Below are 27,904 nucleotides of genomic sequence, written 5' to 3' on the forward strand. Positions count from 1 at the left end.
CAGCAGGGAAGGGAGGGCGTCTGGAAGGGGATGGGACGCTGTCCAGAAGCTTGGGCTCTCAGGAGCTTTTGCTTGTGTTCGGTAGAGAAAGCCAAGGTTTCCCAGAGAGGGGCAGGAACGTGCCTAGAGACACACAGCAAGCAGGGTGGGTCCTGGGGAGTGCCCTCCTGCCACACTGCTGCCTCTCCTGTCCCCCAAATGCCATGGCTGGTGCGGGCGGAGGGGAGGCCTTTGGAGGGCCTGTGGGCCAGGGGCGGGCAGTAAAGCCAGGGAGGGCACCCCACTGTGCCGGGCCAGGCCACAGGCAGGTTCTGGGTCCCAGGTAGGAGCGTGCGGCCCTGCCCTCACCGCTCCTGGGCGCCCTCCCATCCTGGCTTGTCACCCTCAGGCCCACAGACCACGGGCCTTTCCAGAGGGTGCAGGAGGGGCGCAAGCAGTGCCCTCCTCCCCAGAAACACCCAAGGTGACCTGAAACAGGCTGACTGGCTTCCTAGGTGGCATATAAGCCAAAAGGAAGCAAAAAGGGGGACAGGCATGCCAGGCTGGGGCACAAGACCTGGCCCGGGCCGCCCCTGCAGAGTACGAGGGGTCCCTGGGTGGGTGCCTCTGGGGAAGCCCCATGAGCTTGGCTGGAGTCCCAGGGTGCTGGGCGCCGCAAAGCTGAGACCGGGCTGCTGCCCTGGTGCTGCCCAAGTGCTGGTCCCACAGCGCACGCCGCAGGGGCCGCTTCCCCGAACTGGCTCCAGGGACGGGGAGGTGGCCGTGCCCGGGCCTGTAGCAGCGCGGCCCCCCTGCCCCCTGTCTCCTGTCCCCGCACGGAGCCCACTTCCTCAGCTTCCCTCTGAGCCCCCTCCCTGCAGCCGCACTGGGGGTGTCGCTGAGACTAACATCCCCCAAGTGCCCCGATGAAGGGAAGGCCCTGGTAAATGATGGATAGATGTCAGAGGACAGGCTGGCATTTCCTGGTAATTGACACAGACCAGGGTTGGCAGCAAGTGGTACCTGACAACCTGACACGTCCGCCTCCTCCTGAGAGGCCTGGAGGGCCTTTGGGGCCCAGCTGGCTCAGCCAGGGAGGGGAAGGTCACGGCCACTGCACAGCCTAGAGCAGTGGTTTTCAGCAACCAGACTGAGACAATTGGAAATGACTGTGGAACACATTGTTTTAGCCTCAGTCATCAGGGAAGGAGTGGGACCACCCAAGTTTTCACATGGAATGACATGGCCAGCCAGCCTGAGTTTTACAATGAAGTGGTAGGCGAGGGAACCCCCACTGAACAGATGGGTCGAATGCACACGTATGTACACTGGGGGGCTGTGTCCACAGCATGTGCACACTTATATCTAATTCCTGTACATATTATCTATATGTGTGTATATGTACCTAGGTGACATTATCCATACATTTGTATAGGTGTACATGCCAACTATACACATGAACCTGCACACACAGACCCATACATACAGACATTACATACAGGTAATGCACATGTGCTCATATCTTGGTACACACACGCATGTGTGTGTACATATGCATGTGTGTGTGCATATTGTGCACATGTGCATATATAGGTCTACATGCACATGTATATACATTGTACGTGTATGCCTATACACTTGTACACACCTACATATGCATGCATCTGTATATAAATGTGTGCATATTCTCTGCATGCATATGTATAAAACCATGTATATGTATATAAAACATGCTTCCAAGCCTTCACTCACGTACATGTCCGACCATTTGGGCGTGTGTGTGTATGTTACGTATAAACACAGGACTGGGGCCCTGCCAACCACTGTCTTGTCCAGATCGCCCCACTTGTCCTTGGGCCTCATCCGTCTCTAACAGACGTGTCGTGGTGTCTCACCCCTTTCAGAGGGCTGCGTGTTATTCCGTGGTGCCCATGCTGGTTTATTTCACCAATCCCCTGGTGCCGCCCGTTATACCCAAGGCAGGCACTGTAATTCAAAGGTGCTCTGACACCAGAATGTCCAGGGCCGTAGTGACGGTGGTGGTCAGGGAGACACAAAATGTGGCCGACCCATCCACCCACCTGCTTTGTTAACACTTTATTTTAAGGCAACGCTGGACCCCTCCGGTGCACACTCAGCGCCTGCCCCATAAACGCGCCCAGGAGTTTCTGTACCTCCTGTACAGACTGGTCCAGAACCTCTTGAACCGGAGGCCCTTCCCAGTGTGCAGCAGTGTGGGCACTACGTAGGACAGCCACGTGCCCAGCAGGATGGTTGCCGTGAGCAGGACGATGGAGATCTCAACTGGGATGATGGAGGGTGGGAGGGCCCCATAGACATAGACACTGAAGGTGGTCTCCAGGCGACAGTAGCTGCAAGAGGCGTTGGGGGTCGGGGGGGGCGGTGTTGAGGCCATGGGCACCGCCTGCCAGAGCTGCCCTTCACCACAGCAATTGTGTGAAAACCTACAGGTAGGGGACCCCAGGGGAATGGCCCAGGGATGGAGCACTCGCTGAGTCTCTGCGGAAAGCACGTGTTGGGAGCAGAGGTGGGCAGCCCCCCGTCTCGGGACATCCCCCACCAGTGCCTCCCACCCGCGGCTGTCCCAGGCCGAGCCCCCTGGTGAAGGGTTGGGCCTGAGGGAGGGCAGGGTCTCCCTGCGCTCCCGGGTGACTCTGCATCCGTCTGGAGGGGATCTATGGGAGAGAGGATGCCACCCCACGTCCCTCCCAGGGGAGACGCTGATAACCTAGACCAGCACACCTGGACGTGAGCCCTGAAACCTCTCAGCCCGCATGGATGGGGAGCGGTTATCAGCCAGCTGCTGGGGGCAGGCGTGGCATGTACTGTGTGCCCATTCCGTGGTGTAAATGTTGCTGCAGCCAGTGGGAAACCAGCCGGCGTGCAGAACCCTGGAGTACTCAACAGGGGCCCTTGGGAGCCGGCCTAAGCCGAATCCTGCAGCCCAGCAATCAGACAGGGCAGGGACGTGGCTGCTGGTCACTGCCGCCCCTCCAGCACCCAGCATAGGCTCTGAACGAGGATTTATTCAGGAGAGAACAGACGTCATCCAGAACTTAAAACAGCGCTCTTCCTGGGGACGGTCCGGGCTCTCAGGGGGGTTCGGGTGTACCTCGGGCCGAGGGGAGGGAGGAAAGTGGGTCCACGTCGCGTGCAGCCCGCCCCCGGGGAGCCAGCTGCCCCAGAGGCCCCGCTCACCTGTAGAAGGGATCCACGATGGAAATGCGAAAGATGTATATCCCGTTCCGTTCGTCAAAAAGGACCTTGTTTGCAGTCGGGCCTCCCAGGATCTGGTACGGGACATCCGGCCACCTCAAGGGGGCGTGGTTGTTGGCGTCGTGGCAGCTCACGTAGTTCTGGGGAAAAGGACAGAGGGATGCCCAGGTTATTCGGGTATAGGGTCTTTATAGGGGTAATAAGGATACTTAAAAATGGCTACGATGGTCAATTTAATGTGCATATTTTATCACACACAAAAAGTCCTTTGGGAGTTAAAAAGAAAAAACGCAAGACTGGGCAACGTAAAGCCCATGTGGACGAGAAAGGAGCCGGTCGCTTAGCCGGGCGACCCACCTCTGTTGACAGAGCCGGCCCCACCTCGGGGTCTTCAGGGGCTAAGCGACTGGGCCTACAGTCCATCCAGTGGTGCGCTCAGAACCGAGGGGCTGCGCTCTAACTCGGTAGGAAGAAACCGCATGTTGTCCAAAACTTCCCCCTCCCCAGGGCTGATGAAAGAAAAAACAGTAACGGGACAATCTCTTAAATGCAGCCGGCGCGCTGTTTTGAGCCCGAGAGCCTGTAAAAAGCACGCAAGTGCAGCCCCCGGCACGGTCGTGCAGTACTGACTCGACAAAGGCCACACAGGTGTCCACACCAGGGGTGGCGCTCCGTGGGACCCGGGGAGAGGTGCTTGCGCAACACTGAACGTGCGAGATGCCCGAGTGGGCGGCCCTCTTTGAAACGGTTCGTTACGAGCCGGTGCACGCGGGCGGCGAGCGCCACCTGTCGGCGGCTCGGTGTAAGCGCCCTTGGCTTGGCGCAGCTGCGTGACCGGAGCCGCAGGCTCCCGGGAGGGCCACCCTCGGCGCGACACCTCTGACCATTTGGGCAATTCCCTTGGGCGAGATTCGCAGGGGACCGGCTGGTCTTGCATTCCCCGGAGCGGCCGACGGCCTGGTGTGCTCGGTGGGGCTACCAGCACCCCCACCCACGCTGCGGACTAGATGCTCCTGGCGCGCCCAGATGCGTCCGCCTAAGCCTGATCCCTAAGGTGATGGGGGCAGGCGGGCTCTTTGGGAAGCGATTAGCGCAGGAGGGTCGCACCCTCGGGACGGGATCGCTCCTCTGCCTCCGCCGCGCAAGGACGCGGCGGGAAGCACGTCTGTGAGCCGGGAGGTGGGCCCGGCCCGGCCCGCACACCGACGCTGCCGTCACCGTGGCCTTGGGCCCCCGGCCTCCGGGACCGCGGGGAGCGGGGGTCTGCGGTCGCACGGTCCTGATCTGTGGTGGGGGCACAGCAGCCCCAGCGCACGGAGCCCGTCCCCGAACACACTGGGTGTGACCAGCAGCCGCCACCTGGCCGCCCACGACGTGTCGCCGGGACCTCTTGTGGGAACGGAAGGCGGCCCTTACCTCCCGGTGCCAGGCCGAGCGCCCCTCGCCGCCCGCGGGCTCCATGACGGTGGTCCAGTTCTGCGGCTGCGCCCTGCAGAGCGCGCTGCGGGCGCTCAGGGAGTACGTGTACGTGAACAGCCCGTTCACCTCCTGCAGGACGTACTCCGTGTGGACCACCTCCTGGAACTTTCCTTTCCGCCACCTGGGACACACACAGGGCTCGGCTGCAGGGAGGCACAGCCGCCCCCACGCGTTCCAAGACTATCTGGGGATGACGGGGGGCGGCAGAGCAAGACGGAGCCCCCCCTGCAGCCCGGTGGCCCCACTGGGCTCCACATGTGGACACCCCAGGACAGGTGGGAAGAGCCGGCAGAAAAGGGGTGGGGGGAGCAGGCAGCGGTGTTTTCTACTGAGTGGCCACCATGAGCGGAGACTGGAAGACCCTGATGTTCTATAACTGAGTAATGTCACTTGTAAAGAAACTGATGAGTTACACAGCAACTAAACCAACAAACAGGTAAGACCCCTCGCCACCTGTCCTGTGAAGTCCTTCTGATGACATCTGCGGACATTCAAAGGGGATAGAGTCAGGGCTGTTCTAAAGCATTCTTTTGGTGCACAGTCTGTCGCCTCCTGCGCAGTGGGGGCTCCCGCCCCTCCTGGGATTGGACCCTCTCCCTGACCTTCCCTCCAGGCCAGCCTGCATCCCACCACAGGGCAGCTCTGAGCTGGGGATTGGCCCTTGGAGCCGGGCTCAGTCCTGTGTGCCCAGCCCACAGTTTTTCCCCAGCACGGGATGAAGGCCAGGTGGAACTAAGATGCAACATTGTAATGCACCTAAATGTTTACAGGTATGAGCCAGTTCCTGCCATCAGTAAGTCATTCAACACCCATCTAGTCTGATATCATCAGACTAATTGGGGGCAACAAATGGGGGAGCAGGGGGTGGGCATGGGCCTACAGGGTTTATGTAAATTAATGATCATTAAATAAAATGGAAAGGCATATTCCTTGGGCGCACTGGCCACATGTCCAGTGCTCAGTAGCCCTGCGTGGTTCTGGGCTGCCGACTGGACTGTGGAGCATTACAGGACATTTCTGTCATCACAGGAAGTTCCGCCGGGCAGCGGTGGGCTGGGGCTGCAGGAGGATCGCTTCACCCCAAGGTGGATGGTCCTGGTCCCGCTGCCCGAGCTTGGTTGGCTCCGCTGGGTCCACCACCCACGGAAAAGGAGGGATTGCACGTAGGGGTACAGTGAAGGAAGGCAGCAGAACTCACGGGAGGAGCAACATTAGTGTTACGGGCTGAACTGTGCCCCCCAGAGATGCCTGCCTACAAGGAAGCCTGAGCCCCAGGGCAACTGTACTGGAGGTGGGCCCTTAGGCTGAGGGACGTCATAAGGGTGGCCGGTGATCTGAGAAGCTCCCGTCCCCCCACCTGTGGGGACCCAGGGAGAAGGGGGCCTCAGGGGAAGGCACGCCCGCCCACGCTTTGATCTCCGACCTCAGGCCTCCAGAGCTGAGGCAGCGTGGGAGGAGCAGGGCCCCGGGGTGTGGGTGTGCGGGAGTGGGGCTGGGGTCTCACATCTCCACCACAGGCTTCCATGGGTTGTCGTAGTAGACGAGGTCGGGGCAGCCCAGCCTGTCGTACGGGTAGTGCACCACCTGGTCCTTAGTGGCCTTCTGCCCCCTGAAGTTGGGGTCGTAGGCGTCCCTAAGCAGACACGGGAGCAGGGAGGTTGGAGGGGGGCATCAGAGCCGTGGTCGGATGGCCCTGGCCCCCCGGGGAAGGTTAAGGCAGTGGGTCCGCCTGGCTGCCCCATGGGGCATGGGTATGTGGCCACACACTCTTCTGGATGTTTCTGGGAGGCTGGTTTTGGAGATGAGATTAATATTTAAATCAGTGAACTCTTGAGGAGAGCAGAGTGCCCTCCTTAACGTGGGCAGCTGACGGAGACAGATGCCAAGAGATTCTGCCGCAGCGGCCTTGGGGCTCCAACTGCCTCCCTCCCCTCAGCCTCCGGCGTCTTCCATCAGACTGCAGGCTTACCAACCTCTGCAATCCTGGTTCCTTAACAGAGGGCTCTCTCTCTGCGTCTGCCTCTGTCTCCGTCCCTCTCTCCAACTCTCTCTCCTGCACACGCACACACACGCATCCTGTTGCTTCTCTTTCCCTGGAGCCCCTGACGCACACATCTTCCCACAGTGGCACCTGGGACTCCCAGCAGTGTATGGAGGGTCACCTGGTCCCTACCCGCTGCTGCCTTGGCTGAGAGCATCTGGCTAACTCCACTAGCTCAGGTGCACAGGTGGCTGCGCTCTGAGGGCTGGTGGCACGCTGGCAAGGTGTCAGAGGTGGTCCGGTGGGTGGCTGAGCCTGGGTGGGGGGTCTCTGCCACCTCCCCTTTCTGGAGATCAATTTAAAAGCTATTCTCGACCTGCCCCTGGCGGTGGAGTGTGGGACATGGGAGGGGGTGCTGAAGGGAAACCCCTGGCTCACCTCTCAATGACGTAGCTGTAATTGTCACTCAGGGCCATGATGTCTAGAATGCCCTTGTAGCAGGCCGAGACCTCCCTGTGAGCAAGATGGGACGGTGAGAAGCTGCCTGACGCCACCCAGAACTGGGGACTCGGGCATGTGTCCTTTCGGCATTTCGAGCCCCACTGGTTTGATTTTTGAGCCCCTTCTCACTTTCTGGTTCAAGACGCTCCAGTCTGGTCTGCTGTCTTCCCTGTCCAGCCCAGAACCAGCCACTTCTCCAAGGAACCTGACCCCTTGTCGTAACACGGCCTTAGAGAGCCAGACCTGGGCGCTGGGGGCCCTAACTCTTCACACATGTGGGTTGGTGTGCTTCCAGCTTGGAGCGATGAGGAAGGATGCTGCCGAGAGCATTCTGCAAACCGGGCCTCTGCAAATGTGCTGAGTGCAATTGCTCAGTCGGAAGATGCGCTTCCCCCGAGCAGCCGAGAAATGAGTCCACCTCCCAGCAGTCTGTGAGTTCCTGAGGCCGCCAGGGGAGCGCCATGCTTACCAGGACTTGTTCCCGGGTGGCTTTGGGGACTTTCCCACGTGGGTGGATGGACAAGGGTCTCAAGTGAACGTTTTCATTGCTTTTCCCAATTAACTGAGGTTGACCACATTTTTGATACCACTTGGGCTTCTTTGTTTTCTCATTCTTCCTCCTTTGGGAGTGCCTGTTCAAGCCTTTTGCCCATTTTTTTTCCCTACTAGTGTGTCATTTAAAAAAATTACTGATTTGAGGAATTCTTTGTAAGTTCCGGATCTAAGTCCTTTGTTTGTTACACATGTGGCAAACAGCTTCCCTACTCTCTGTATGGCAAAAGCTTTTCTTAATGTTGTTTCAAAAAAGCGTTTCCTGCACATAGGTCCTAAATGTGTAATTGACTGATTCGACAGGGTGTTGCCATCTGAGAGCAAACATCTGGTAAAACCATGGCCTGAGGTCACCGTGGCCTTGGAGGGGCGGAGGGCAGAAGGGGGCTCCTGCTCGATCCCGGGAGCCCCTGTTAGAGCTTCAGGAATTCCGTGAGCGCGTGGGTGGCTTTTCAGCAAGGATGAAACCAAAGCCCCTTGTTTCGGGGTGCCCCCACCGCCCCGCCTCTCCCCGGACCCCAGCCCGCTGTGAGCTCACGCACTTCCGGACGACGATCTCTTTCTCATGGTCGCAGCCGACTGAGATGAGCGCCGTCTGCGGGGGAGGGGGACAGGGATGCTGGCCGGGACCGGCGAGAGCTGCCGACAGCCCGGCCATGGCGAAAACCCACATGGGGACACACTCACGCCTGGAGGGATTTAGCACAGCGCCTGTGGACCCCAGCACGGTGGCCCCGGGGCCTGAGAGGCACTGTCACTGTGCCCGGCCCCGTGGAGAGCCTGCCCGAGCCGAGGGGTGCAGGTAAGGCCCAGAGACCAGAAGCCAGTCTATGAGCCGGGACAACGGGTAGCATATGGAGGGCAAGGGGGGAAATGAATGAATGAATGGGCTGCAATGAGCATACGCACGAGGAGAGAGAGAAAGAATGATTTGGGGTCAGGCTGATAGCCTTAGAGACACGCTGCTCAAACGGGGGTGGGTGGGTACCTCAGAGAGTCGCAGGTCTAAAAGCCACGGGACAGAGACTTTTGAACAAGAGCTTTACATTGAGACAAACATGGCTTTACCATGAGACAGAATGCAAGACTCAAATCAACTTTTTAAAAATTGAGGTAAATACCCATGACATCAAATGCACCATCTTAACCGTCTCCCAGTACGCAGCTCCGTGCAGCCGTCCCCACCCCCATCCCCAGAACTTTCCCTCCTCCCAAACTGAACTCTGTCCCCTGAAGCAGCACTCCCCACCCCCTCCCCCTGCCCCCATGCCCACTTTCTGTCTCCGTGGATGCGGCTCTGCTAGGGACGTCCTGGGAGGGGGATCAGACAGGGTCTGCCTGTTGTGTCTGGCTCATGTCACTGAGCAGCGTGTCCTCGAGGTCCACCCACGGTGCACCAGGTGTCAGGGTGTTCTTCCTTTTTCAGGCTGAGCACTATACCAGCACGTGGCTGGACACCCTGTGTGCATCCATCCCTGCATCCACGGACACCTGGGATGCCCCCAGGTCTGGGCTGTTGTGTGTGACGCAGCTGAGGAGGCGTGTGCCCAGGTTTTCGTGGGGCTGTGTGTTGTTTCTGGGCTCCTTGGGGGCGCTGAGGAGGGCTTTCATCCCTGTTGGCCAGAGGCTGTTCTGGGGATGCTCAAGAAGGACCGTTGACTGATGACGCACCTGACGTGAGGTCGGGGAGTCACGAGGGGCAGCCCTGATGAGGGGACCGTGATGGAGGAGGGGCGGGGAGCCTGGCAACCGGGACAGGATCACTTCCATTTCCAGATCCTGAACTGGGGCTTGGCCGGCCCCTCAGCGAAAAGCCCCCCAAGGCCCACTGCCATTATTCTTAACACGAGCCACGAAGAATATGGGACAGCACAAGTTTGGGACATACCAGTGGCTTGAGGTCCACACAGGAAATTTCCTTGTCGTCTATGTCCAGAGAGATGGTGGACATTGTGGGTCTTTTTATGCTGCAAAGCAATGGGGGTATTATTGTATTCTACACCAGTATTGCAGTAAAAAGCGTCATTGACCCGTCCACCCGTCATCCATCCACCCATATCCATCCCCCCATCTATCCATCGCCCATTCATCATCGACCCATTATCCGTCCATCCAGCCATCCTTCAGCCATTCATTCTGGAATTTCGGCTGAGAACCTCTGCTCACACATGGCCGCCCTGCTCTGCCTCTAGTTTCTACCTCTTCTCAAGTCAGTTTTGCTAATTGATATATAACAACTTATTGCCACGAACACCTGAAATCCTATTTTACTATTACCTAGCTGTATATGATGCTTTTTGTTCTCCTAGTAGCTTCTGCATCCACACTTTCTTCTTCATTTCCCATCCCTATTGTTCGTTTTCTCTTTCTCCTGCAGGATGCTGGGGTGTTGTCTACTACACTGGTCTGAAGAACGAACTTTATGTTTTATTTTGGCTTTACACTGTCCTTTGCCCTCTATGTAATACGTTTCTGATTGTACCACTGTTCACTCCCTTCCCACAATTCCTGGTGGCTGTTTCCCTGGTTCCTTACGTTCAATACTGGCTCTATTTCCCTCCAGTCCATTTGTTCCTCTCCAAGGAAAAGTGCTTGGGGTACAAATTTCTCTCTCAGTATATTGTAGCTATTCCATGATTATTTCATTCAGGGGTGATTTACAAGGTTGTTTCTGAATTTCCAAGTGGATTGTTGTTATTGGTGGTGTGTTTCTGATGGTCACATTCTAGTTTTACCAGATTAAGTCCTGAGAACGTGGTCTGAACATCTCTACTGGGACTCATTCTTTTAATGACCAAGTACATGAATACTTTAAGGATTTTTAAATAAACTCACCGTGAGAGAGGAACATATCTCTACAGTAGCAGCATACAATGGATTTTTTTAACTTTTCATTTATGTATTTTTTCAGCTTCATTGGGGTAAAACTGACAAAGAATAGTGTAAGATATTTAAGATGCACAGCATGATGACTGGCCCAGGCACACTTGTAAGAGTCTCCCTGTTGAGTTAATTACCTCATCCATCACTTTCCATAGTTAACTTTTCAGGTGTGTGTGGGAACATTTCAGTTTTATTCTTAGCAAATTTCAGCTACACAATGTAGTGTTAAGTTCTATCTATAGAATTATAACATATTTGTGGAAATATATGCTCTAGGGATCTCCTAGGCGTGGCACCAGGCAGGATCTGTCCTTCTGCATCTGGCTTATTGCACTGAGCACAGTGCTAAGGTCCATCCACGCTGGGACAGCAATGTCCCCCCCTTATTAAGGCTGAATAATATTTCGGTGTGTGTGCGGACACACTGTGTGTATCCGTTCATCCGCGGCTGCTGGGTTATTCACATATTGTGGTGGCAGTCGTGAAGCATGCTGCTGTGAGCGTGGGCTGCGTGTATCTCCTTGAGTCCCTGAGTGCAATTTTTTTGCCATAGGCCCAGAAGTGGGATTGCTGAGTCCTGTAGTTATTCCATGTTTAATTTCTTGAGGAACCACCATTTGTAAAGGATTTTTGCTTTACCATCCTGGGAGGGAAGGACTAGACCTCAGCCCTGCTTTCCCCAGCCCCTGCTGAAGGAACCCATGGACAGCCCAGGCCACCCACCCCTGGCCAGGTGACCACATACTCGGAAGTGAAGTTGGCGTCAGCCCTGCCGCAGAACTGCTGCTGCCTCAGGGAAATGTTCTGTGGAACAGGAGAGAAAGCCTGCCTGACCTGGTGGAACAGCGCGAAGCGGGCTGCAGGGAGAGGTGGACGCGGGGCTGCCTGGGAAAGGCTTCTAGGCGCTCACAGAAATCACTGTCCCAAGTTCATTTCATTGCTGTGTTTGTCCTGGGGACCCAGAGTTAGGTGTGACTTTGTTCGCCCTCTTCTTCATCTGGGGTGTCACAGGCCTGGCTGTGCACCTGGTCTGCCTGTGCCCTGACGCCTGGGTGTGCCAGCTAACACAGGTCCAGCACCCTCCCCAGGGCTGGAGAGGCTCCCTGTCATATCCTCGGGGCCTCTCTTGTGATACCTTACTGATTTCACTCATCTGGGTGATGGCCACCAGCCTAGGTGGGGCTGGGCCAGGGCCAGGTCCCCTCAAATTCTGAAGCACCTCACCCAGGGTTGTGCAGGGCAGGAAAGGAGGAAGGAGGGTCCGGTCAAGGGACGACGAGGTGGCTACACCTGACCGGGCCAGGCAAGGCCACGCCCTTCACCACACTGACCAGGTTTGGGGCCAGGGCCCTGCTCACCATTCTGTGCATGGTCCTCCCGTCGTACCTGTAGCCGTCCTCATACATGATGGCGTCGTGTATCCCCAGGGAGTGGGGGTTGCTCAGCATTGGCTGGGGAGGGGTTGGGAGAAGCGTACACTGCACAGCGCTGGCAGGTGCCAAGGGGCGCCACAGGGGTCATACCCACCAGTGACCACAATAAAGCTGCTCGTGCAGCTGCCAGTCTGGTCCCCAGGTGTGTCCCCACCTCCCCTACCCACCATCCCAGGCCCCAGAAGCCCCTTTTGTAGACAGCATGTGGCTGCACAGTTGCAAGACCCAGACCCTCCATGGAGCACAGGGAGGCCTGGAGGCCCAGTGAGACAGCACTGGAGGTGAGCCAGAGCCAGCTGGCGTCCCCTTGCGGGCCCTGTTCCTGGCTGGCTGGCCTCCCCCACATCCTGACACCCAATGGTCCCCCATTTGCAGCTTGACTGCTTGCGTCTGAGAGTCCAAGCTAGACACTTGGATTTCAGGCTCACAGACTCCCCGTCTTTGCGGGCACCTCCGCCGCAGTGAGGGCAGGATGGGGCACTCGGGCTCTTGGCTGGAAGCCACAGAAACCGGCTGTGGCTGAGCTAAGACATGAAGGGGCTTCTGGAAAGCATGTGGGCGGCTCGGAGGGCAGGGAGCCAGGGGCAGAGGTGGTCCCCGTGAGAGGTGGCCAGACAGGTTGCGGCCAGTTGAGAGAGACAGAGAGAGACAGTTACTACGTGTGTCACGAGGTCGGGGTCCCCCCACGGGACGGTGCCCGGGAACTCCCAGAGCCTCGGAACCCTGGGCCACGGGCCTGAGGCCCGGGAGAACACCACTCACATGAAAGCTCCTCAAACCTGGCGGTGTCCTTACCAGCGGCACTGGTGACGTGCCTGCCTTGGGTACCATCAGCGCTGTCAGCTCCAATGTGCCGTACATGTCAACGGTATACATTTTGTCTGCAAAGTCTCCTTCCAGAAGCTCTACCTGGTTAGAAGGGCAAAAAAGTATATAGTAACGGTGGTGAATACGTTAAATCAAGCCTCTGTTACCCAAAACGAAAGGGCAAGCAGGTGGGAGGTGGTCAGTGGTCCCTGCAAAGGATGGAACCTTCCAGTCTCGTAGGTGGGGAAGCACATGACCACGAGAAGGCTATCGAGGGTCCCCCAACCCCTGCAGCCCCGCCTGCCTTGGGAGGGAACTGCGGCCCTGTGTTTCTTTCTAGAGTTACCACCGGGCATGTGCCCCTAGATGGCATCACTGCCCGGATCCGGACACTGTCATGTCTTCTTGTTTTTTGGTCCATGGGCTCCCACACGACCCCTGTTCTTCTTGTTTCTGTTCATTTGTGAAGAACACAGGTGGTGGGCCACGTAGCTTTCCCGGAGCCTGGATTCTCCTGGTGCAGCTGGGCACACGCCTCTGGGCCTGCGGTTCCAGCAGATCGGCGGCTGGACCATCAGCTTTGCGTCGGATCCCGTCGACAGGACCCCATGGGACACCGACCACTGCTGGCGGCAGGCCGTCGCTGGCTGGCTTTCTGGATGCGGAGGTTGCCACGTGGCAATATTGTATCATTTTGTTTCCCTGTATTCCCTGGATTGATTTCATAGTGTAAACGTGGATCAAAGGAGTTAACGTGGACTCTATTCAGAGTGGACTAAATAGAGTTGGGGGGCCATTAGGGAGATGGGGTCTGTGCACCCCCTCTTCTCTAACTGGTCTCAGAAGAACGGTTAAACTTTGTGTTCTGTCACACCTTCGACACCTGCTTCCTGACACAGACCCCTTCCTCTAGCTTACTGCGTTGTGGGAATACATCACGAATACACACATCATACAAAATACATGTTAGGTGACTCTTTGCCTTATTGGGAAGGCTTCTCGTCAACAGTAGGCTATTAGTGGTTAATTCTGGGCAGAGCCCAAAGTTATACGTGCATTTTCAACAGCGTGGGGGGTGTTCCCAGTACCTCTGACCCTGGTGTTGTTCTCGTTCTCTTAACAGAATGATTTACTTCATTCTCTTCTGAACAATTCCGAGGGGTGCTTGTTACAAAGAGCCTCTAATAAAGATGAAATATGTTTCTGTGTGAAATAAGGGACGTGAAACTGTACAAGGTGAAAAACTTTGTACAAGGCGAGGGGGCCAGCCCTCTGGGGCCTGGCGGTGGCTGTCTGAGTAAGTTGTTTATGTGAAATTCAAACCTAACCGGGTTTCTCTGGGTTTAACTAGGGGTCATCCGGCAGCCCTACGTGGATCTCCCATGGGTGGGTGCTGCCTCCAAATGCCCACCTCTGGGTCTCTGCGATTTGCTCTTTTTTAAGAAGAGTGCCTTGAACGCTGGTCTAAACCGTAACGATTACATACCTTGCAGTCGTCGACATGCAGGTCCATGAGACTCGCCTGAACATTCACGAGGCACCTCTGGAAATCAAAAGCTGGAAACACCGGATCGGGCACCGGGGTCAGTATTTCCAGCATCCCCACGTCCGTGAACATCAGGGCTGCCTCCTGGGACCAGATGTGTCCCTTCGGAAACTAGGAGAAAAGTGATTTGTGAGCCAGGTCATTCTAGTTCTGTTTTTGAGGATTTAAATGTTATCCTGCGGCTCAGGGTTAAAGATGGGAGAACAAACAGGAAGTAGCAAGGTGATGGGGAAGCTTGGCTGAGACGCCGGCCCCCCTGCGTTGTGCATCCCTCCCGCGGTGATTAGATGGACAATCCCCATGGAGAGGACACCCGGGCGGTGGGGGGAGTGCGGGGGAAGCAGGCCCGGAACACACACCCGTCACCGGGGAAGAGAGTCCTGAGCGAGCCCCACCCAGGGGAACCCTACTCTGTTGGGGGGTTAGGCCGCCCTGCCGGAAGTAGGGTGGCTGGGATGCTGGCAGGAAAAGTTCTGCATCAGCAAGTCAGGAGCCCAGGGGAACGTTCCTGGCTTGGGTGCTAACGAGTTACAGGAAAAAAGGAAAAGCTCAAAAGTCAGTTTTTTTCTCCCTCCTAAAAAGCTGGATATTATCTACTTCATGAGGTTTTGTGTCGATGATGAAATAAAATTAGATAAGCGTGATGTGCAAGATAATGTGAGATAATCCCAGTGCCAACACTTTCTACGTCTGTGACCTTGGGGGCACTGTATGATTCTGTCCAGTGGGGACAATATAAGGTTCTACGTCTGCCATGGACATGCAGTGGGGAAATGACAGCCCCTTCAACAGCTGGCGTTGGCAAAACCGGACGGCCACATGCAAGAGAATGAAACTGGATCACTGTCTAACCCCACACACAAAAGTAAATTCGAAATGGATCAAAGACCTGAATGTAAGTCATGAAACCATAAAACTCTAAGAAGAAAACACAGGCGAAAACCTCTTGAGCAACTTTCCCTGACCACACCTCCTCGGGCAAGGGAAACAAAAGCAAAAGTGAACAAATGGGACTACATCAAACTAAAAAGCTTCTGTACAGCAAAGGACACCATCAGCAGAACAAAAAGGCATCCTACAGTGTGGGAGAATATATTCATAAACGACATATTCAATAAGGGTCAACATCCAAAATACATAAAGAACTCACATGCCTCAACACCCAAGAAGCAAATAACCCGATTAAAAAATGGGCAGAGGATATGAACAGACAGTTCTCCAAAGAAGAAATTCACATGGCCAACAGACACATGAAAAGATGCTCCACATCGCTAATCATCAGGGAAATGCAAATAAAAGCCACAATGAGACATCACCTCACACCAGTAAGGATGGCCAGCATCAAAAAGACTAAGAACAACAAATGCTGGTGAGGATGTGGAGAAAGGGGAACCCTCCTACACTGCTGGTGGGAATGTAAGCTAGTTCAACCATTGTGGAAAGCAGTATGGAGGTTCCTCAAAAAACTAAAAATAGAAATACCATTTGACCTGGGAATCCCACTTCTTGGAATTTACCCAAAGAATACAAGATCTCAGACCCAAAAAGACAGATGCACCCCTATGTTTATTGCAGCACTATTTACAATAGCCACGATATGGAAGCAACCTAAGTGTCCATCAGCAGATGAATGGATAAAGAAGAGGTGATACATATATACAATGGAATACTATTCGGCCATGAGAAGAAAACAAATCCTACCAGTTGCAACAACATGGATGGAGCTAGAGGGTATTATGCTCAGTGAAATAAGCCAGGTGGAGAAAGACAAGTACCAAACGATTTCCCCTGTTTGGAGTATAACAATGAAGCAAAACTGAAGGAACAAAACAGCAGCAGACTCACAGACTCCAAGAAGGAACTAGTGGTTAGCAAAGGGGAGGGGTGGGGAGGGAGGGAGAAGGGGGGGATTGAGGGGCATTGCGATTGGCATACGTGGTGTGTGTGTGGGGGTCACTGGGAAGACAGTGTAGCACAGAGAGGACAAGTAGTGACTCTGTGACGTCTCACTACACTGACAGTGACTGCAGTGGGATGTGGGGGGGACTTGATAATATGGGTGAATTAGTAACCACCATGTTTTTCATGTGAAACCTTTATAAGAATGTATATCAATGATACCTTAATAAAAAAAGGGTTCTACTTCTTAAGACTATGGTTAAATTCGAGTTAAGTGAGGTAAGAGAAGAAGGAATCAGCTGCTCTGTTCCAAGCGCTGACCAAGTCTTAGCCGTCGTTGGTGTCATTTTAATAACCTTTAAAATCACTATTATGATACACTTATTAAGCATTAAATTAACATTACTAATTTAATATTAATTGGAATCATTGCTAAAGTATTGCTATCACCATTAAAAATACTATTGCTGTGTTAATAACGAGAGCAAGTTCTAGCCTTCAGAGAAGGGACGGGAAGTTTGGGAAGAGGGCCGCCATTCCTCACCACCCAGGTGACCACCCTGCTTGGATTTTACCTACTTTGATCAGGGGATTGGACAGGTATCCCAGGTTACCGTAATACACAGTGTTCTCCCGCGTTAGAACTGCCAGCTGATGTGTGTCTATGAAAGACCAAAGACGACAAAACAACAATTGAAATGAAGGTTGGCTCCAGGGACAAAAACATTTTTAAAAGATAAAAAGTTAAAGTTAAAAAAAAAATTGCCCCGAATGCCATCATACAGACCAGGGATATTAATGAGTGTCGGTGAGGCTGTGGAGGGATTAGGGCCCTCATACGCTGCTCGTGGGAATAAAAAATGGGGCAGCCTCTGTGCCCAGCCGGCGGTTGCTCCAAAGGTGAAGCCCAGAGCTGCCGGATGACCCAGCACGTCCCCTCCTAGGTGTCCACGAACAGAAAGGCCATCTACCCACACGGAAGGCGGCATGTGAATGTCCACAGCAGTGTGATTCACAGCACTCAGGGGTGGAAGCAAGCCAAGTGCCCATCTACTGAGGAATGGATACACACAGTGTGTCCAGCCACACCCCCTGGAATATTACGCAGCTGTGAAAAGGAGCGGAGCACTGCCATGTGCTGCAGTGTGGACGGATCCTGAACACATGGTGGTCAGGGAGACACCAGACACACAGGCCACACGATCGGTGACCCCATTGCTGTAAAATGCCCATAACAGGTGAATCCACAGACAGAAAGTGGGTTTGTGGGGGCTGGGGGCTGAGGGAAATGAGGGATTACAGGGTGGTAGCTAAGGGGATGACTTTCTTTGTGGGGGGATGACATGGGCCGAAAGTTGACGGCGGTGATGGTGTCATAAACCTGTACATGCCCTAAAAACCCCTGAATTGCACACTTTAAATGGGTGAATTGTACAATATGTGAATTATATCTCAATAAAGCTGTAACAACCAAAACTCAGCAAATGATTTCTCTGCTTTGCCTGTGTCTTAGCCCGTGTGGGCAGCCATAGCACAGACGGGGAGGCTCAGGAACAGCAGACATTTACTCCCCGTGGATCTGGAGGCTGGACATCCAAGGTCAAGGTGCCGCCAGCTTCGGTGTCTGGTGAGGGCTGCTTCCTCGCTCACAGACGGCGCCTTCTCCCTGCGTCCTCATGTGGAGGAAGGGGCTGGGGGCCTTATGGGGTCTCTGTTATAAGGGCACTGATCCCATTCACAAGGGTCCCACCCTCGGGACCTAATCCCTTCCCCAAAGGCCCACCTCACGGTACCATCACCCTGGGGGTTAAATCTCAACATATGGATTTGTGGGTGGGACACCACCATTCAGACACCAGCAGCCTGGGCTTGGTGGAGGAAGAGGTGAGAATGCGAAGGACCAATTAGGAAGCTTCTAGCGGTGGGGAAAGAGATGATAAATACATGGTACCCGCTCGATTTCCGGAGACCAGCGGTTCTTTAAGGGGCACAGACGATGCTGTATGTTTTCAGCAGTTCCACAGTTAATATACATTGTGAGTGTCTCTACTGACTGGAAAGGGACACCCCAAATCCCTAATAGCGGGTAATTGTAGGAAGCTGGAGAGGGGCCTGGAGTTGGGGGCTGGTCATAGGGACTTTAATTGTACTTGTAATTTAAAAAAAGCTTTAAGGGATCATGCATCGCAGGTATAATTATAAACAAATGTATCATTCATTCCTAGGATCTAAATTGATTTTAAATGGATAAAGGGATATAGGTGACAGGAGGCGGGGCAAAACCAGCAAACGGGAAATACTGACTCTTAAAACATCAAGTGACGTTACGGTCTGCTTTGTGGCATTGTCTGCCTCAACGTTTGCAAGCCAGGAGCTGTGTTAGGAGAACAGCCATACTGGTGAATTTCATCTTTCCTGACTGAACTGGTCAGGAGAGCAACAGGACAATTTACTAGCTAAAAAATCCCAACAGCGCCATCTGTTACGCATTGCATTGAGTCCCCTCCACAAAAAGATGTGTTGAAGTTCTAACCCCAGGACCTTGGAATGTGACCTTCTCTGGGGACAGGGTTTCTCAGCGGTGATTAAGTTAAAATGAGGTCATTGGGGTGAGCCCTGATGTGATATGACAGTGTCCTTATAAAAAGGGGAAGTTTGGACACAGACAGGCACGCGGGGAGATGACGGCCATCTCCAAGCCATGGAAAAAGGCTGGGGGACAGATCCTAGTCTGCGGCCTTCGGTAGGATCACGGCCCTGCTGACATCTTGAGTTCGGACTTTCAGCCTCCAGAACTGAGAGACAATATGTGTTGTTCTGAGCCGCCTGGTTCACAGTACATGGTCACAGCAGCCCTAGGAAACACATGCCCAAACGACATTCCATGGGGTGGCAAGAGGGCATCGAAGCTGATGCCCACAGTCTTTCCAGAATGCATGATCATTGCGTTTGGGTTTGGTCTGCCTTCGTTCCAGCAGGCCAGTGGTTGATAAGCCAGGTACAAAGCCCGTCTAGGCAGGCAGCTGAGGCTTGGGCACTCACTGGCAGCCACGCCGCGGATGCTGATGTTGGCCTCAGAAATGGAAGAATACAATGTGCGGCGTCCTTTCTGCACCACAACGGGTTTGACAAGCTGACCTGTGGGAAAATGGAGCAGAATTGTGAGGGCCTGTGCATGGGCGGGGAAAGGGACTCCCACCGCCGCCACCCACTGCCTCCCACTCTGCCCGCTTGGTTCTCGGCACCAGTGATGAAGAATCAAGGAAGACAGAGCTCTGAGAGGCAGTGTTGTAAAATATCATAGGGAACATGCTTAGGGTTAAGAAAACTCAACCCCTGCAACTCTCCTTGGGACAAGAGCTTGAGGCATGGCTGTTGAGTTGGTAAGAGAAATACTTTTTCATTGTCTGGAGGCATGAACATGGTGGGACGCCTTTTACTACCTGGATAAGATGTTTAGAGAATAACACACATTCATTCTGGAATGGGCTCCCCAAATGGGCAGCCAGTCCTGAGCCTTTTTCTTGCACTGGGGTAAACAGCCATGTTCAGGCGACCTGACTGGTGCTGAGTAGCAGGCTGCAATTGTAGGTGCTCCTGCAGCCATTCCTGTGTCCAGAGGCCCCTGACAGCGCCCCCTCCAGGGAGGGAGGCCTCCTTCTGCTCCTCTCCTTAGGCTAGGCTGGGGCTCATGTAGCCAGGAAACTGCCAGGATTCTTCAGCTGGGCCAGCCGGAGGTACTGGACATTTCCTGATTTTCCTCTGGCCTGGGAAAAGTTCAAGGGGGTGGCCCTGACCCACATCACCTCCCAGAGCCGCTAAGCTTGGTTGTTGCCAATTCCCAAAACACGACCTGCCATTTCTGGACCAAGGGCTCGAACCCTCTGCCTTAGGCATCCGGGGACTTTCAGAACCTGCCCACATGGCTGTAAAGACTCCAGGAGGCAGGACCTAGGGGCTGTCCACTCAAGTCAGGGCAGCGCTGTCCCTGCGTGGTGGGGACACTGCACGGCAGCCCTGAGCCTGGGCCTCGCTCACCTTCGTTTACGGAAACCAAGAGGCTCTTCTCAAACCAGAAGATGAGAAAGCCTCTCTGTCCGGGCACGATGAGGACCTCCAGCGGCTCACTGTAGTTAAAGGGCAGCACAAAGGTGAGGTTCAGGGGGTGGTCCGAGTAGCTGAACTTGGCCTGCGGGAGGAAGACCAGAGTCGTGGGCAGTACAAAGCTGGGTCCGTGCTTATGCAGACAGGACAGTGCATGTGGGTCCCCCTTTATTCAGATGCCCTTCACGCCTAATCATCTAGGCCAGTGGCTCTCAGTGTGGGGCGATCCCACCCCCAGGGGACACTGGGTGATGTCTGGGGACATCTGCGGTCATCAGGACGCGGGAGCTCCCGGAATGGAGGGGATGGGGCCCAGGGGTGCTGCGCAGCCCTACATGCCCAGGACGGGCCCTCCCAACAAAGAGCCATCTGACCCCAAAGCCCCGCAGAGCCGGTGCTCCCCACGCGTTCCTGCTCTGCTCGGCCAGGCCCGCGTCGGCACCTTAGCCCCGGGTGTTTATTCGAGCTGACTTCCCGGGGCGAGACCCCGTCTCTCCTCCAGCCGCCTGCACACGCCGGATGCTTTTCCTAGCAGCCTCTCACCTAAAGCTGCTGGCGTATCACAACCCTCCACGGGCTCCTCTGGGGTCAGGTCCCCTTCCCCTGAGTGCCGTCAAAGCTCTCTCTCTCCCCTGCTGTTTGTGGAAGACCTCTGTGCCTCCCGAGGACGGAATCAAGAACACAGACAGTGTGGCGGGTTTCCAAGGGGTCCCACGAAGATGCCTGGATCCCTTTCCCAGACGGCACCCCAGGGAGAGGACGGGGAGGGACTTAGTGCTCAGGGCCGACGCGGGTTTGCGCACGGGCTGCCGAACGCGACCCGTCCTGCCCCCCACGCGGACGCGAGGACCAGGCCCACCCTGAGTGAGTCTGCAGACCCGGCTCAGCCCCGCTGGGGCCCGAACTGGCCGGCCTTGCTCTGCGGGTCCTGAGAAGTGGCCTCTGTGTCGGGAGCCCGGCTGAGATGCCAGGTGTTGGAGAAGCCGGTTAAGGCAACAAGGCGAACAGGAAAGAGGTCAGCAGTTCAGAGCGATGGGACAGAGCACACCTGAGACCCTGCTCTGTCCCTCCCTGGCTAACGGGCGGGGCGCCCTGGGGTGCCCACTGGGTCAGTGCAGCTGTGAGGTCCCGCACTGCGGATAAAGGCTCCGGCAGTGTCACACACCCGGGGCCCCGAGCGGGAGGGGCCCGAAGCGCTGAGCCAGAGTGGAGCACAAGCCTCCAGGACCTTCTCCTTCCCTGAGGCCAGGCAGAGGCCCCTGAACGGGACGTAGTGGAAGGCCACAGACAGGGACCTGGCAACGACGGTGCCCAGGCGAGGAAGGCAAACATGCAGACAGTGAGGCCCGAGCCCTGACGGCATCCGCGTCCCAGCCCGCTGTGTGTGGGCAGAGCCACATTACGTGGCAGCCTTCCTGCCTGCCTGTGGCCAGGCCCCAGAAGTCATGCAGAGTCGTAACCAGGAGCTGGACTCCTCAGCCATTACATTCTTGGGATTTTCGGGGTGGTGGGAGTGTCCCTGTTATTCATGGAGGACTGGGAGGTTTACACTATGAGGGGATGCAGGCTGGGAGCAGGACCCGCCGTGATTCCAGAGGGTTGAGGCTTTCACCACCAGCCATCAGCCCACCGTCTGGAGACTCCCTGAGGCGGGGTCTCCCCAGACCTTCAGAGCCGCGCCCCGGCTGACAGTGTGTGCAATACCCAGTACTGACTGGACTTAAACTGTTTCTGACTCTACTTTGTTTTCAGATGCAGTTTACGTGAACTGACCCCTCTTCTCAACTTAGCCTAAGTGCTGTCTCTGAGGTCACAGGTTTCTCGTCCTGGTTTTCTGAGTACACATGAAAGTCATCCATAAAAAGGCTGGATGCCAGGTATTTGAAACGATCCTGTGCGCCGTCTGGGACACACGCGCCCCGTCTTGTATTTCGTCCCTAGTGCGAAGCATAATGACCAGCACCCCCTAGACACTACTTGAATATTGCTGCGTGCATGACTGAAGGAGCAGATGAACGGGGGAGAAAGGGGTGGGGGGGTGTGAGGGTGGGTATGCGGATGACGTCATTAGGTGGATGGGTGGATGGGTGGGTGTATGGGTGGGTGGATGTGTGGATGAATGGGTGGGAGGGTGTATGGGTGGGTGGGTGGGTGGATGTGTGGATGAATGGGTGGATGGATGGATGGGTGGGTGGGTGGATGGGTGGATGAATGGGTGGATGGATGGATGGGTGGGTGGGTGGATGGGTGGATGGATAGGTGTGTGGGTGGATGGGTGGGTGGGTGGATGGGTGGATGGATAGGTGTGTGGGTGGATGGGTGTGTGGGTGGGTGGATGGGTGGATGAATGGGTGGGTGGGTGGGTGGGTGGGAGGGTGGATGGGTGGTTGAATGGATAGTCTGGTGGATGGTCTCATGGACGGATAGGTGAATGAAAAGCTAGATGAATTTCAGATAGGAAAATCTAAGTGTATAAGTTTTAACAAACCTGGCTTGCGGCAAAAGTCACTTAATCCATTCTTCCCCACTCAGAGTCGCTCACCTGCCCATGATTGACGAGCAGCGTCCCAACCTGTGACAAGGAGTGGAAGTAGAAGATGCCACCCAAGGTCCCGTCCGGTTCTGCCTGTGAAACAATCCAACAGACACCGCGGGTGAGCATGTTCTGAGCCGAAGCCTGGCTGCAGACTTAACTCCAGACTCCGAAACAAGCTGAAATGAAGGAAAGTCTTTTTTATTATGCTCGGTTTCCCCTGTTTGGAGCTGCGGCATGTGAGGCAGAACCTCGGGTGAAGGCGGTGTTGGTGTGAGGCGTCGGAGGGGGTGGCGTGGCCCTGACCGCCAGGGGCCCCCCTGCGTCCTTCCTTCCTGCCTCAGCTCCTCCGTGCTGTTTGGCTGGTCCGCCAAGTGCCCAGCAGGCAAGCTGGATGGAGCGTGAGGCCAAGGGCCCCCCAGGACAGCGGGGCAGTTTGCCCCGGCAGCCCAGCGGGCTATCTCCAGACACCTCTCGGGTACGAGAGAGGCAGACGAGTGTCTTATTTATGCCTGTTACTATTACCTGGGGCGCCATGGACTGAATCGTGCCCCCTCCAGTCCATATGCCGAAGCCCTAACACCCTGTCTTGCTCTGTTCGGGCTGCTCTAACAAGCGGCCACAGACAGAGTGGCTGGTAAACAACAGAAATTTATTGCTCACGGTTCTGGAGGCTGGAAGTCTGAGACGCCAAGGGCGGCCCACTTCCGGGGCACAGACTTCTCACTGCGTCCTCATGGGGCAGAAGGGGGCTAGCCATCTTTCTGGGCCCTCCTATAAGGGCACTGATCCCACTCACAAGGGCCCCACCTCCCAATACCATCAGATCAGGCAGGATGGCAAAATACCAGTTTGTGGGGGGCACAAACATTCAGATGACGGCACCCCCGGTGGGATGGTATTGGAGGTGGAGCCTCTGGGAGGCGATTAGGTTTGGATGAGGCCATGAGGGCGGGGCCCCTGTGTGGGATTAGTGCCCTTACAAGAAGAGACACAGAGTGTGCTTTCTCCGCCACGTGAGCACACAGTGAGAAGACGGCCGTCCAGAAGCCAGGAAGGGGTCCTCACCAGGAACCTGTCCTGCTGGCACCTTGGTCTTGGACTTCCAGCCTCCCGAACTCTGAGAAAGGACCAGCTGTTGCTTATGTCACCCCGTCTATGGTCTGCTATGGCCACCCAACCTGACCAGATGGCCAGACGTCCTGGCGGCCTGCCCATCACCTCCCCCCTGAACATCCCAGCTCCTCTTCCCTGCTGGCAGAAACCCCAGGGGGCGTTGGTCTTAGGGGGTGAACAGTGATGGCTCTAGACCATCAGGCTCGGGAACTCCGCCCCTTGGCCATGAAACACAGCCACACACAGAGCAAAGACTGTTGCATTGATTGGTATGTAAATGGTGGGGCATCATGTGGGGGAATGGACCTGTTTCTAGGACTTCACCGCCTCTCCCCGGGAGGGCTGTGAGTTTCCAGTGGTACAAAGGGTGGCTGTACCATGTTGGGTGGAATTCTGATCGTGTCAGGGTCTTTGAAGATTAAGTATGGTTCAAGGACATGGGTATGGCTGCCCCATTGACAAGGGGTGGACCTGTGGTGGTTAATTTCACATGTCAACTTGACTGGGCTCAGGGATGCCCAGGTAGCTGGGGGAACATCGTTTCATGGCCTGTCTGAGGGGGTGTTTCTGGAGGTTAGCGTTTGACTCAGTAGAGCCTGCGAGGTGGACCTGCCCTCACCCCTGTGGTGGGCACCATCCAGTCCTCGGGGACAAAAAGGTGGAGGCAGGGTGAGCCCACTCCTTCCCCTGCAACTGGGATGTCCACCTTCTCCTGCCCTCGGACATCGAGCTCCTGGCTCCAGGGGCCTTGATCTTGGGGTCCCGTGCCAGCGGCCCCTTGGTTCTCAGCCCTTGCCCTCGGTCTGAATTACACAGCCAGCCTTCCCGCTTCTCCGGAGGGAAGACAGCAGACTGTGAGACTCCTCTGCCTCCATACCCATGCGACCCAATTCCTATAAAAAAAAGCCCATATGGGTTCTGTTTCTCTGAAGAACCCTAATCCAGTTGGGGGTTTTAGTGATGATGATTCTCAACCGAGCACAAGTATTAACTCTGGGGCCTTACGGGCCTGGTTTCGAAACCAGGTGGCCACTTCTAGGTGTTACTGGCCTCCTGGGCAGGGCAGAGAAATGGGACCTGGGACAGGAGCAGAACTGGAGAGCAGAGTCGATTCTTTCTGCCTTCCTTTAGACATACCTCCCAAGTGTGTGGGGGAAGCCGCTCTCTCTGTCGGAATGACCACCCTTATCCCTTCGCTACCCAAGGGTCCTGTCCACGTCAGCTCTTCAGATCCCAGCTCTGCCAAGCTGTGTGGCTTTGGCAAAGGCCCTGTGCCTCTCTGAGCCTTCATTCCCGTATCAGTTTCCTGGCGCAGCCGTAACAAAGCACCCCATGGCTGGTGGCTTAAAACAACAGAGATTTGCTGTCCTGGTGCTGGAAGCCAGAAGTCCGAAAGCAGGCGCTGGCAGGGCTGCTTCCTTCCGAGGCCCCGAGGGACGCAGCTGGCCGCGCACGGCTCTTCCTGCCTCTGTCCTCGGCATTCCTTGCGGTCGCATCCCTCCCATGTGCCTCTGTCGCCCCGAGGCTGTCTTCTGTGTGTGCATCTCTCCGTGTCCCCTCCTCTTCCTACAAGGACTCCAGTCATTGGAACAAGGACCCACCTTACACCCAGGATGACTTCATTCGAGCGTGACTAATGACGTCAGCAAAGACCCTATTTCCAAGTAGGGTCACATTCTGAGGCCGTGGTTGGATGCGAGTTTGGGTGGGGATGACACATATTCAACCTGGCAGAGTTCTGCCACGTTCAAAATAGGACGGTGATGGTCCTTGATGTTGCTGACCTTTGGGTGGACGTGGGGTTAAGAGTCGTAAGTAACGTGCAGATTTTACTACGGCTCCCAGCGTTCCATAAGCACAGTCCCAAACCAGGGCTATGACCCGAAATCCTTTCCTAACTTCCAAAGCTCCCTAGACTGCTACTTAGACCTGGATTTTTCCCTACTCTCCCAGCCACCTGGCTTTCTTTCTAAAGAAAGAAAAGCCCTTGTTCACCCACTATCACCTAATAACTTGTAGCACACAAGAAAATTATTTTTATGTTCACTTTTTTACCAGTTGAACATACCTGTCTTTTGTGCGCAAACTTCTGAAAGCTGTATCCCTGGGTATCTGAGAAATACACATTGGCCTGAGATAGCTGATCTCCAAGCAAATAAGCAAAAAGTGATTTGCTTATATCCTGGGAAAAAATGACACATAAAACAGTCTCTTCAAAAGGAGATGGAGGGGGATGGATTGGGAGCTGTTCTTTCAGGGGGCACGCTTGCAGCTAGTAGGTAAGTGCAGAGACTAATGTACAGCATCGTGATGGGAGATAGCAATACCGCATTATAAACATTGCTGAGAAAATAGATCCTAATTGTTCCCCATAACAAAAAAGAAATGGTAATTATGTGACATGATATGGTGGTGATTATACTGTTACAAAAATCTATCAAATTAACACACCCTACAGCTTAAATTTTACACAGCGGTGTCTGTCAATTACATCTTGGTTTAAAAAGAAGATGGGCATCTTACTACACTGATGGGCAGTGACTGCATTGGGGTCTGGTGGGGACTTGATAATATGGGTAACTGTAGTAACCACATTGTTTTTCATGTGAAACCTTCATAAGAGTGTATATCAATCATACGGTAATAAAAATAAGTAAAAGGAAAAAAAAAGATGGGGAGAGAGATACCAGTGATCATACTCCTGGGCATTTATCCCACAGAAATGCAAACTGATGTCTACATGAAAATCTGTGCATGAGTTCCTAGCAGCCTTCTCTGGAATAGGTCTGAAGTGGACACATCCCAGTCATGGTACATCCACATCATGGAACATTACTCAGCAACGAAAAAGGTGACCTGCCAATATACAGAGCAGATGAGATGAGTCTCGAGAGAATTTTGCTGGAAAAGCTAGTCCCCAAGGGTTACACTTTGTACAGTCCCTTCCGTATAGCATTCTCGAAACGATGAAATTACAGAGACAGGACGGGCTAGTGTTTGCCAGGGGTTAGGGACAGGGTGGGGGCCAGGTGGCTCTGGGGTGATGGAACAGTCTCGTATTTTGATGGCGGTAGTGGTTCCGTGACTTTACACAGGTGACAAAACGGCATAGAACAGACACACACGTCCTGTGTAGCCATGTCCATTTCCTGGTTTAGTCGTCTGCCATACTTGTTAGATGCAACCACTGGAGGAACCTGGACATAGGGCACATGGGACTCTTATTTTTTTCAATTTCCGGTAGAGTCTCTGATTATTTCAAAATAACAGGTAAAAAAAAAAAAAAGAGAGAGAGATGGATATATTCATAGAGTGTCAGCCAGTCGGTCTGAAGGTAGCTCCAGAGGCTACCCACCTCTCAGGTCCTCTTAGGGGCCCTGGGGAGACGCTGCTGTCCAAGTCCATCGCAGTCCCACCCCTCAGGGCCTAGACTGTCCTGAATTACTCATATTTGTCTGTACAAAATGTCAGACTGCACTCTCTACTCACCAGGCAGGAGGGATTAACAGGGTAACAAGAATTATCACCAGACATATGTGAAACGGGGTGTCCTATGCCTGGAAGGAGAAGATGGTTTAACAAAAGATGACTGCCCTGAAGCTCAGAGGAAAGGGTTTCTCACCCTCAGCACCACGGACATCTGGGGCCCGATCGTCCTCGGTCGTGGGGCCGTCCTAGGCGCCCTGTTTGGTGGTCTGCAGATTCCTCCCTCTTTTGACTTGGTGCCAGGAGAGCCTCGGCTATAAGCAAATGTGGGCTCCCCCTGCCTCTGACCCGCAGACCTGGAGGGAACGCGACGGAATGCTGGAGATCCGAGAGGCCATCCAGGGGACTCAGGCGCCACAGACAAGTGT

At 54.8% G+C, this 27,904-nt stretch overlaps 1 protein-coding gene across 1 annotated transcript; it reads right to left on the minus strand.

Moving 5' to 3' along the window:
• Positions 1-2,061: 2,061 nt before the first annotated feature.
• On the minus strand, positions 2,062-27,690 carry LOC130679942 (cation channel sperm-associated auxiliary subunit delta-like). The gene is made up of 16 exons (XM_057489546.1): positions 27,673-27,690; positions 26,119-26,322; positions 22,944-23,027; positions 20,336-20,486; positions 19,218-19,435; positions 14,339-14,509; positions 12,841-12,954; positions 11,971-12,063; positions 11,358-11,416; positions 9,618-9,696; positions 8,272-8,324; positions 7,115-7,189; positions 6,200-6,328; positions 4,633-4,816; positions 3,199-3,356; positions 2,062-2,351 (listed from the first exon to the last, which is right to left on the minus strand). Exons 1-16 carry the CDS (start codon positions 27,688-27,690, stop codon positions 2,114-2,116), a joined length of 2,028 nt encoding a protein of 675 aa, XP_057345529.1. The 3' UTR covers positions 2,062-2,113.
• Between the last annotated feature and the right edge of the window lie 214 nt (positions 27,691-27,904).

The sequence above is a fragment of the Manis pentadactyla genome, chromosome 12 (genome assembly GCF_030020395.1).
Source record: "Manis pentadactyla isolate mManPen7 chromosome 12, mManPen7.hap1, whole genome shotgun sequence".
In the NCBI taxonomy this organism is placed as follows: Eukaryota; Metazoa; Chordata; class Mammalia; order Pholidota; family Manidae; genus Manis; species Manis pentadactyla.